This window comes from Taudactylus pleione, unplaced genomic scaffold (assembly GCF_031769625.1).
Source record: "Taudactylus pleione unplaced genomic scaffold, aTauple2 ptg000479l, whole genome shotgun sequence".
NCBI lineage: Eukaryota > Metazoa > Chordata > Amphibia > Anura > Myobatrachidae > Taudactylus > Taudactylus pleione.
This window is the reverse complement of record NW_028284881.1, coordinates 6,702,108-6,714,601: the sequence shown is the minus strand read 5'-3', so window position 1 is coordinate 6,714,601 and position 12,494 is coordinate 6,702,108. Positions and strand designations below refer to the sequence as shown.

The 12,494-nt window shown below is 44.5% G+C and overlaps 1 protein-coding gene across 1 annotated transcript in view; it reads left to right on the top strand.

Annotated features, from left to right (window-relative positions):
- SH2B3 (SH2B adaptor protein 3) overlaps positions 1-12,494 on the top strand; it is a 274,440-nt gene that overhangs the window by 237,390 nt on the left and 24,556 nt on the right. The window contains exon 4 of the mRNA XM_088449227.1: positions 7,580-7,681. Within this exon, the coding sequence (XP_088305353.1) occupies positions 7,580-7,681 (102 nt within the window). The remainder of the gene's footprint in view (positions 1-7,579; positions 7,682-12,494) is intronic.

The following is a 12,494-nucleotide window of genomic DNA, read 5'->3' as shown; positions in this document are numbered from 1 at the left end:
CTCTGTCGCTCCGGGGCTTGCACACACGCACAGTGCGGTCGCTGCGAATGCCTGCTATTTTGAGTGACAGAAGGAGGCGTATGTGGGTGGTAACAGGGGAAGGTGCTTGAAAACAGGGGAGTGGAATTAGAACGCAGGCGTGCTCAAAGGTTAAAATGGGCGTTTTAAGGGAGTGCATAATTAATAAAGCAGCGTCATTGACCACGTCACTTGGTTTTTTGTACTCTGAACTGCTCGCAAAATAGCGGTTGAAAAACCAACCACAAGAATAGCGAGCAGTTCATACGCTGTTCGATGTACTCGATTAATCTAATAAATAGCGGACATGACGTATGGTGCGAGTGGCAAGGGGGCGTATTTTTCAAAATAACAACCGCAAGTTTTGCTCGCTCGTTCAGACTTAGAGGCGTGAACAGACCGCAATGAGCGAACGGTTCATTTGAATAGCCACCCCTTGTTTTAGAACGAACGACCGCAAATAGCGAGCGGCTCTGAATGAGGGCCTTATTCCGATGTATTGCAGGCCGTTTGGAAAACCTGGAAGCTATGCAGCACCAAATGGCTCAGTTCATGCAAGAAGTAACTAAACGACAGGATAATTTACAAACTTCTCTATCCACTCCTAGTGCAACAGTAGTTACACCTACCCCTTTGTCTGCAAATACAGGTTACAGGACATCCCCCCCCCGCTTACACTTTCCTATGCCAAGTAAATTTGACTGCAATCCCAAGCTTTGTCGTGGATTCCTGAATCAGTGTGATATACTCTTCACCTTACAGCCTGATAATTTTCTCACTGCAAGAAGTAAAGTGGCCTACATCGTGTCTCTGTTGTCCGGCTCAGCCTTGGATTGGGCTTCCCCACTCTGGGAACGTTCAGATTCTCTGCTGGATAACTACACTGTCTTTGTGACATCATTCAGGAGGATTTTTGATGAGCCTGGACGTACTGTATCAGCCTCATCTAGTATTATGACTGAGACAAGGAACCTGTCCTGTCAGCCAATATGCCGTACAGTTTAAAATGTTAGCATCAGAACTCAAGTGGAATGAGGAAGCCCTCACCTCAGCTTTCTGGCTTGGGCTTTCTGATCGACTAAAGGATGATCTGGTCACCCGTGACCTTCCTCCTAACTTAAACGAGATGATTTCCCTCTGTAATAAGATTGACCTACGCTTCAGAGAACGTCAGGCTGAAAAGCACAGAACTGTCCGGCAAAGGTCATCTACTCCTCCCTCTACTACCTATCCCACCCCTCCTTCTACAGATGAAGAGCCAATCCAGGTGAATCATTCCCATCTCTCCAAAGAGGAACGTCAGAGAAGAATATTAAAAAACCTCTGCCTATAATGTGGAGAATCGGGTCACCTGGTGGCCTCCTGTTCCCGAAAATTGGGAAACGCCCGCTCCCAACTGACCCTGGGGACATCAAGTTAGGAGTTATGAGCCCGTCCCCAAATTCGAAAGATATCATATTTATCTCAGCCATAGATCTGAAGTCAAAACCTGTCTTCGTTACTGCTCTACTAGATTCTGGAGCAGCCAGAAATTTTATGACCTCCAGCTTAGTTAACAAGCTACAGATTCCTTGTTCATCCCTTGTGCACGCGATTTCCCTGACCGCTGTAGATGGACGTCCTCTGGCTAACGGAGTTGTCACCAAGGAAACTCAACCAGTACTGGTTCGTATTGGGGCACTCCATTCTGAGTCTCTCAAATTCTTAGTAATACCTGAGGCCTCCCAAGAAATCATTTTAGGGCTACCCTTGTTACGCCAGCACAATCCCAGGATCGACTGGTGCTCGATGCAAATCCTTTCATGAGGAGTTGACTGTCAGAAATCCTGTCTTCCCAAGATACGACCTCTGAGGAAATCAGTCTCATTAGTATCTCCAGCAATTCCCAAGGATTACCAAATGGTTACTGACGTCTTTTCTGAACAACAAGCGAATATCTTACCTCCTCACAGGGAATGGGATTGTCCAATCGATTTATTGCCTGACAAGATGCCTCCTCGTGGCCGCACCTATCCTCTATCCTTGCCAGAGACCAAAGCGATGTCTGAATACATCAAAGAGAATTTGGAGAAAGGATTAATTCGTCCTTCTACCTCTCCTGCAGAAGCTGGGTTCTTTTTCTTTTTCAAGAAGGATGGTGGATTAAGACCATGTATAGACTACCGGGGTCTCAATGATTTAAACGGTCAAAAATCTATACCCGCTTCCATTAATCACTGAGTTATTCGACAGAGTCAAAGGATCCATCACATTTTCTAAGTTAGATCTACAACATATAATCTTATTCGTATCCGCTCAGGTGATGAGTGGAAGACCGCTTTTAATACCAGAGATGGGCACTTTGAATACCTCGTGATGCCCTTTGGATTGTGCAATGCCCCTGCTGTATTTCAAGGCTTTGTTAACAAAATTTTCCGGGACTTATGTTATGTTTCAGTAGTTGTCTATTTGGACAACATATTGATTTTTTTCGTTTTCTCTAGAAGAGCATCATAAACATGTGAAGGAAGTGCTATCACATCTAAAGAAGAATCACCTCTACTGCAAACTGGAGAAATGTGCCATTCCTTGGTTACGTCATTTCTGGCTCCAGTCTAGAAATGGACCCCAAAAAGGTTCAGGCGATCCTGGAATGGTCTCGACCTCAAACACTGAAAGCCATTCAGAGACTGCTCGGATTTGCCAATTACTATAGATGCTTTATCAAGGGATTTTTGTCTTTGATGGCTCCTATCATGGACCTGATGCGTAAAAGCGCTAATCCTGCCCTATGGTCACCTGCGGCAGAGACAGCCTTCTAGCTTTTGAAACAAGCTTTTATTACAGCTCCAGTTCTCAGACAACCAGACCTAGATAGACCTTTCTTATTGGAGGTTGATGCATCATCAGAGGCAGTGGGAGCTGTTCTGTCCCAGCGTTATGAAGATAACCGAGTTCACCCTTGTGGTTTCTATTCCAAGAAATTGTCTCCTGCTGAAAGGAACTATGCTATAGGAGAACAAGAACTCTTAGCGGTGAAATTGGTGCTAAAGGAATGGAGATACCTGTTGGAAGGGGCTAAGTTTCCTTTCACTGTCTTCACCGATCATAGGAACCTCCTCTTCCTCAAGAGCATCCAGTGTGTGAGTCCTCGTCTGGCCCGATGGCCAATATTCTTTGCACGTTTCCAGTTCACTCTGACTTTCCATTCTGGAGCACTTAACCAGAAAGCAGATGCTCTGTCTAGATCCCTCTCCTGTGATAACAATTCCGAAATTCTACGCAGTACCCCCGTACTGGAGTCAAGGGTGTTTGCCACCATACAGTTACAACCTCCTACCGGGAAAACCCCTTTGTGGCCCCGGAGTTAAGGAAGCAGCTTCTCACATGGGCTCACTCCTCACGTTTCGCAGGTCATTCTGGTACTCGGAAGACTCTGGAATTTTTAAAGAGAGTCTACTGGTGGCCATCGATGAAAACTGTTGGAATTTATTTCTTCATTTACTTCATGCACTCAACACAAATCTTCACGTCAAGCCCCAGCTGGTGAGTTGTTGCCCCTGTCTATTCCATTATGTCCGTGGGACGCATTTCTCTCCATGGACTTTGTAACTGATTTGCCGAGTTCTCAGGGTTACACTACCATCTGGATCGTGGTTGACCAATTTTCGAAAATGGTCCATTATGTACCTCTAAAGAAACTGCCTACTGCTTCGGATTTAGCTCATATGTTCGTCCAGCACATATTCCGTCTTCACGGACTTCCTGCCGAAATAGTCTCCAACCGTGGTGCTCAATTTGTGGCAAGATTTTGGAGAGCTCTATGTTCTGTTCTGCAAGTAAAGCTAAACTTCTCCACAGCCTATCATCCACAAAGCAATGGATCCACAGAGAGAGTCAATCAAGACCTTGAGACGTTCTTACAAATTTTTATGTCTTCGTCTCAGAACAATTGGTACGATTTGCTGCCCTGTGCTGAATTTGCGCATAATGCCTTCTATCACTCTTCCAACAAACCAAACTCCGTTCCAGGTTGTTTACGGTCTTGAGTGCCTGAGTTCCAAAGTCTGCCTGTTTTTGATGTGCCAGCAGTGGAAGATACTGTACGGAGATTTATATCAATATGGGCTCGAGTGTGTACTGATTTGGAGAAAGCGTCCTCTAACTACAAACTTCAGGCAGATAAGAAGCGAAGGAAGGTACCTTGCATGCAAGTTGGAGACCAGGTTTGGTTATCCACCCGGAACCTATGGCTCAGCGTACCTTCCATGAATTTTGCCCCACATTTCATCAGACCCTTCTCCATCACCGAAGTAATCAACCCTGTGGCTTATCGCCTTCAGCTACCCTCATACCTAAAAGTTTCCAGCTCCTTTCACATTTCCTTACTGAAACCCTTAATCCTAAACAAATCCTTCTGGACTGGAAGGGTTACGGCCCAGAAGAACGCTGTTGGACTGATGCCCGGGATTTCCATGCTCCTGCACTCGTCAGGAAATTCCATACTGTAAATCCTGAAAAGCCGGGTGAGTGTCCTGAGACCACCCATAAGGGCCACCCCCCGTACTGTCACGACCAGGGTTTCTCGGCATGCCGGCCGGCAGGTAATACCTGTGAGGATGCTATGGCGAGGAACATGTGGCACTGGTGTCTGGCGGGGTGCATTGGCAGCGTAGTCCTCTGCGGGCATACTGTCACTCTGGTCTGGTTAGGCCTGGTGGTGTTTCCGTTCCGTTCTGGCATGGGCGTCCCCATCTTGCCTCCGGGCATGTGACCTAGTTGCCCTATCCTGGTGTGTCACATGCTCTCTCTAGCCTGTCACAGTGCGGCGCTGGGTATTTAAGGGAGTGCAGAGCTTCCTTTCATTGCCAGTGCAAAGTGTTTCTCAGCGAGAGATGAGAGAGAGTTCCTGTGCTTTTTCACCTGTCTGTGGGGATCATTACCTAAGCCTGCTTCACCCTGCCTGTTCCAGCCCCGCTGGATTCTCCTGCCTCCTCCATTACCTCTCCCTTGCCTGAGTACCTGTGTCAGCTGTCACCCTGCATCTTGCCTCCACTTGCATTCCTCTGGACATTATTTTCTTCCGCCTGCACTTTCATTTCAGTCTCACAAAACCTGGAGTACTGGACTGCCTTCTGTTATCACTACCTGGACTTTTTCCCATTGCCTCACTACAGTTCCCAAATGCACTTTAGTGCTATACCCGGACTTTTGTTTTGCCACATTCATGTCTGATAAGCCACTCATTAAAAACTCCACGTTTATTTTTAAAGCTGCTTCAGTGTCGGCTCCTATTACCATCCCGGGCCCACAACAAAACCAGAGCCTCACAGCGTCCATGTTCTATCATGTGGGGGTGAGTGTCAAAGGGTTCATTGGCTCTCATGAGATGCCTGGCAATATACTGTGAGGTTAAGGACCCTAGCTTGTGAAGGGTTTTTTTGCTTTTAATTTGCTCACCAACATTATTTCTACTTTATTACTATTTTATTAAAAAATTTTAGTTGCACTAATGGAGTCTTCTCTTATTTTTTTCTGACAAGATTAATTGAATTTCCCCTTCCAGACTAAAAATTCACTAATATGTATATAAACATGGAATTACACACTACATTTCCTATTAAATTAACAGCTGTACTAGAAGATATATTTGATTTGCTTTGGCTAGTTGCCAAATATAATAAGTTTCATTACAGATCAGCGGTTAGGAAAATGAGGCACATAAAAGAAAACCAGTTAAGAACCTTAGCAGACAGGCCGAATGCTCTTTACACTGATTAATAATACTGAATGTAAGTGGGTATCAGCCATAGTAATTACAACAGCAAGAAATTACAGAGGCTAATACTGTTCTAACAGTAGTTGTCCACCATGCTGTAGTAAACTACGGATGTGTCCTCATACATCTAACTTCCTTGCGTGTTAAACAGCCCTTCTAACCGCGCCATGCCGTGGCATGACTCTGTAGCGCCGAGCGTCTTTTTGTGCGACTTCTTACCTTCAAATTCGTCTTATTCACACTGTGTGAATAGCTAGCACAAGCAGCTATGCAGCATGCCTATGTTCTCTGTGTCTGCAGGTGTATCTGCACGCTAAATGTCAAGTTACAGTGTTACAGCCGCTGACACTAACGTAGCATTTCACATTGCAGATACACCCGCAGATGCACACAGAATATAGCCATGCTGCATATCATTTTAATCAGCAGAAGCTTGTGATAGCTATTTGCTGATGAATAAGACGCATTTCAAGGTAAAAAGTTGCAGGAAAGACGTCAGTGCTACCGGGGCACACGGAGCTCCCGCGTTGTGTGGCACGACTTGTAGCGCATGGAGGATAGATGTATGTGGACACATCTGTATAGGTATTATAGCTTAGTTCTTAGTAACATACCCATAAAATACAATACCTCTGGATTTGGGCTACGTTCATCCGAACTTAGACCTGCCAGAACATAGATATGTTCTGTAATATTTGGCTGTAATATATTTAGATTGAATTTCTTGCATATCATTTTTGGGACAGGTGTAAATTTGTAGTGGACTGTTGGAGGTACAAGTTTTTCTTCTTGGCTTTAGAGATGGAAGTCTGTGGTCTCATTCAGCGAATCATCATTACACATTATACCTGATAAATCTGACTTCCTGGCACGTTGGATCTCCTCTCTACTTTCCCCAAAAAGAAATCCTTGTTCAGTAAGTCAGTATTAAATGCCTGGTATGAGACCAGCCACAAACACACATTTATTCCCAAATCTGCATGTGTGTCTGATGTGTATGTTTACCGTGCTGCCATGGAATGACAGTATTTAGCTTCAATGTGAAATAAAACACAGTTCCCTTGCCACAGAATCATAACCCATTTTATTTCCAATTTGAATATCTATCCCTATACCTACACCCACTGTATGGGGCATTACTTGGTCTTGCCAAAGTATAGAATTGTAACTGGGTTTGCTCTAAATGATGATAAAAGAAAAAAAAGTTGTGTAAAATTATTTCAAATTTACATTTTATATACATGTTTCTATAGTTATAAACTACTTCAGAGTATTATGGAAATGGGATTGAAATACCGGCGGCTCAACAGCCGCCGGTTCAAATCCCAAAAGCGAGAGTCTGACAGTGAGAGATCCCCACGGGCGTCGGTAAGTACCCTAACCCAGTGTTCTATACCTCTAAACCTTTTCGGTTGGGTATTGGGACAACCTACGGGCGGCTATGAGAAGGGGGTGTGTGGGCACTCTACATGAGGGCGTGACTACATCTCATTATGGCATGTCATCTGCATGCATGCTACCATTAGGGATGAATTTATTAAAGATATAGTTAGTATCGTTTCCTTTTTTCAATATGTTGGTTTAGTAGGATAATGTGAGACACAGACATTTCCAGGGAGAATTTTCTGAAATCTGAATCTATTTCAGGAGCTCCCAGATAGTTAGCAAATGCAAAATACAAATGTATGAGTGCAATTATACATGTTGTAATATATTCTGTAAAGCATTGTATTGATGTTAATTAAACCAAATACATCATTATTCCCATGAATATCAAACAAATTATCCTTTTCTCCACTGCAGTGCTCCAAACCAAAGTTACGGGTTCCGTGTTCTACAATTCATGAGATCAGAAAATGCACTAACCTGGAAATGCCAGACAACATTAATACATTTGTACTTAAGGTATGTACAATACAGAAATAAAGTCTGTCTGTATATGTAGATGCTAATAAGAATTTTCTTATAACAAATAAGTGTACAAATCCCATGATCTCACACAGTATACATTTGCTCATATGCAATCTTCATACAGTATTTGCACACAAGATAGACTGAACAGGACTATTATTGATATATTGACTTTTGATGACATCTCTTTTAATGAACTTTAATGAATACATTTTCCCACCATCCATAACAGTATCTTATAATTGTGTAGTTTTTCTTCTTTTTAACATTTAGGGCCAAATGTAATGGGGTGAGAAACTCTCACATTTTTAAACTCGCCCAATGTAATAGAGTCTGAGAATATACAACCTCGCCCAATGTAATAAAGTCTGAGAATATACAACTTCGCCAAAAGTAATATAGTCTGAGAATATACAACCACGCACCATCTCTATTTTAGTTGATGGAAAACTGGATGCTTATTATGTGCTTATTATGTGAAGAGCAAAACAGTTTCCAGGATTAAGTTAATGGTGTACTCAGATTTGTCATCAAAATAGGTGCATACACACGTAACGATTTTTTGAACGATTTAACTATAACGACGTCGTTATCGTTCAATCGTTGAAATAATCGTTCAGTTTCTGAGTTATATAACGATGAACGATTATCGTTCATGCGCGTTCCCGTTTGTAGTTTGTAGTTCATTCTGACTGACCAACTGAACGATTTTCATTAAGGGAAGTTACAAAAATCGTTTGTAGTTCAAAAAATCGTTCATTACACTTTAAAAAATCTGACAGATAATCTGACAGAAAATCGTTCATAAAATCGTTGGTAACAAAATCGTTGTGTGTGTATGCAGCTTAAGAATTCTTCCAACATAGATAGTGAAGCTGCTACCTGGGCAATAGCAAGGTACGACCTCATGCCACGTCAAGAACATAAGTGAGCTTAAAGGGATTTTCCACTTTGTTTAAGATGTTTATTAAATTCTTTCCTAATAATTCAACTCCTAACACTCCTACTATTTATCTGTTTAGCAGGGACCACACACTCTCATAAAGCTGGGACCTCTGCTCGGCCCTCTGTAGCATAGGAGATCCAATACAGTGACTTCCAATTAGAGATGCTATTTTTTAAACCTAATTAAAACAGAAATCTTTTTTACCTCATTGGTTACATGGCAGCAAGCAGATCAGGGCTGTATGTACTACAAAAGCTGGGAACATGCCCTCTGCTGCACTGTTCATTTTGTGCCTTCACCTAACCTGTGTTTGTATTTACAATGAAAATAGTAGATAGCTTGTTGGATAACAGACTGTCCTGGAGGTATGTAGTTAGGAAGCCGGCGGTCGAAATGCTGACTGCTGGCTTCTCGACTGTGAAATCCCGACATGGGACTAATGATAGGTAAATACCAACGCCTATCATCAGCCCCAAGCCGAAATCCCGACGCCCGGCATACCGAACATAGGTAAGCCGGGCGTCGGGACCTGTTAGCCGCGAGGGGGGGGGAGGTTAGGTTTAGGGACTCCCTGGGGGACTTAGGGTTAGGCACCCCCCTTGGGAGGGTTAGGATTAGGCTAGGGGAGGGGGAGTTAGGGTCAGGCACCCCAGGGGGAGGTTAGGGTTAGGCACCTCCCCGGGAGGGTTAGGTTTAGGGAGCGGGGAGGGGGGTTAGGTTTACGTACCCCTGGGGGGAGGTTAGGGTTAGGCACTAGAGGGGAGGTTAGGGTTGGGCACCCCTAAGGGAGGGTTAGGGGGGGGGAGAGGGGAGGGTTAAGATACTTACCAGGCGCCGTCGGGATCTTCATCTGCCGGACTTCCGGCGTCGGTATTTCATCCGCCGGGCTTAGGTCCGGCGGTATGTCATACCGATTCCATCCTGGATGCACAGTAACTAGTTTAGGTAATATTCTCTATTGTTGCCTAGGACAGTGGCAGCTGTAAGTATATTACTTGAGCAGACAGTTAAATCTACATAGTTCAGAATACAAGAAAAAGTATATCAACTCCATAAATATAAAACATATTATTAAGTATTTAGCTCTCCCCTAAACATGATGGAAGTTGCTGCATATGTAAATGATTGGAATTTAATAAGTAGAAATAAACAGTTACAAACTACCGCAACCTTGCATGGATCAAGAGATATAGATCCTACGCTGTGTTGAATGATTCATTAGCATCTTTTCTTACACTGGGGATACAAATGTCTAACATTGTGCTTGAAATGTGATAACTAATGTAAGCACACAGTGTGGTTAGGATGTGAAATCCTATTAAGGTGCTGGTTCGTTTTACAAGATGCCACTAAATGTTCACCTTATATTGGCAACCAAGCAGTCAGACATACAAAGACTATATAAGATCTCTGGGGGTCATTCAGACCCGCTCGCGAGCGCAGGACGCTCGCAAGCGGGTCGATGTTACCCCAATGCGCATGCGCATGACGGAGGGAGCTCCGTCGTGCGCATGCGCGAGACCGGGACAGCGACAGCCAAGCTGTCGCTCCGGGTCTCCACCAAAGGGGGCGTGCTGTCGATGTTGACTGACAGCACGCCCCCTTTGGTGGGCGTGCCGGGGGCATGGCTGCCAGACGGAGGCGTTCCCATGGGAACGCCTACCGTCTGGGTCCGGCCCCACTGACATCACTAGTGATGTCAGTGGGAGTGATTTTGGCTCTGATAGAGCCAAAATCACTCCAGGGCTTGCGGTCACCGAGACCCTACCGCAGGGTCTCGTCGCAAGCCCGATGGTCGCGATGGTCTTGACCATCGCGACCATCTTTTTGGCCGCTCGCATATGCTGTGGGTGGTCACCCACAGCTATGCGAGCGGCCAGGAGGCCGCTCCATTTTTAGGTAGCAGGGCACTGATTCAGAGCGAGTGCTCTGGTCAGAGCGTCCGGCTCTGAATCAGGCCCTCTGCCCACAAAAAGAACTGTACTTGAAACTGTATAATGTACAGATCTTGTTACCACGTGATTTGTGATTAGATTTCAAAATGAGAAAAAAACATTTTACGGGTTCTCTGACTTTGAGTGAAGCCTGTGCAATGTTAGTAAATAATGTTAAGCTACATTTATATTTGGATTATTATTATTACATTTTATTGATAAAATATAAGTGTTCGGTAGTGCCAGGCAGAGGGCAAAACAATAAGACAGTACAAATAGCACTGATTCAATGTGTGCAGTTGAAAAATACAGCTGAAACCTGTATCTGTCAGTGTGGGTGCAAATGACACGTCTTGTTTGGCTAAGAAAAAAAAAAAACAGGTGATTGGAGTCCAGGGGCAGAGAGCCCAAGGAGAGAGGAGGGCCCTGCTCATGGAGCTTACAGTCTAAGGGGAAGGGGGAGGCAAATGGAGGAAATGAGAAGTGAGCCAGTGTAAGGGGAGCTAAGTGGTAGACTATGTGGTCAGTGTAGCAGCTCTGAGATTTGTATATTTTTTTCCTGGGTATTTGACCATTTATTATTATTTTATTTTATTAAGTTTCTTATATAGCGCAGCATATTCCATTGCGCTTTACAATTGTAAGCATTAATAGAACAAAACTGGGTAATAACAGACAGATATATAGGTAGGAAGGCCCTGCTCGCAAGCTTACAATCTATAGGATGATACGATACAAGGTAGGGTTAGGCAGTAACAAAAATATGCTCAAGATAATAATAATAATACTAATAATAAGGAATTCATCTCTATAACAACATATATATATTAGGGGTGAGCGGGTTTGAATTTCTGAAATCCGAACCCCCCCGAGCCCCCTCGATCCGAGTCAGGCTCGACTTTTCCCGCCTGACTCGGATCTGAAATCGAGGCAAAACGTCATCATCCTGTCTTCCGGGTCTCGTGGGTTTTGGATTCTATATAAGGTACCCGCGCCGGCGCCATTTTCTCACTCGGCTGTGGACAGTGAAGAGGGAGAGTGGGAGTTAGGGCTGGCTGGGCTGTGTAGTGTAGTGTTGTGCTGTGCTGCTGTTGTCCATAGGGGCTGTGTCCACTCCTCCAAAGACCATAGGGGCTGGCTGTGTTGTGCTGTGCTGCTGTTGTCCATAGGGGCTGTGTCCACTCCTCCAAAGTCCATAGGGGCTGGCTGGACTGTGTTGTGCAGTCAGTTGTCCATAGGGGCTGTGTCCACTCCAAAGTCCTGTGCAGTGTCCCAGTCCTAAAGGGGTGCTGTAGTGTTGTCCAGGGGGTGCTCTGTCCATCAGGGGTGCTCCCCCAAAGTGCAAAAAAAAAAAAATATTTTTTCTGTGTTTGTGAATTGTGTGCGCAGTAGCCGCACGTGCATCAACAAAGTAGTGCCAAGCGTGCGCCTGTGTCATAAGTAAAGGGCCGGCTGGCTTGACCGTTAAAGGGTGCTGTAACCCCCAAAGTGCATTTCAAACAAAATAAAAAAATATTTTCTGTGTTTGTGAATTGTGTGCACTGTGGCTGCACGTGCATCAACAAAGGAGCAGCGCCAAGCGTGCGCCTGTGTCCCATAAGTAAAGGGCCGGCTGGCTTGTCCGTTAAAGGGTGCTGTAACCCCCAAAGTGCACTCCAAACAAAATAAAAAAATATATTTTTTTGTGTTTGTGAATTGTGTGCGCAGTAGTCACACGTGCATCAACAAAGTAGTGCCAAGCGTGCGCCTGTGTCATAAGTAAAGAGCCGGCTGGCTTGACCGTTAAAGGGTGCTGTAACCCCCAAAGTGCACTCCAAACAAAATTAAAAAATATTTTCTTTGTTTGTGAATTGTGTGCACTATGGCTGCACGTGCATCAACAAAGGAGCAGCGCCAAGCTTGCGCCTGTGTCCCATAAGTAAAGGGC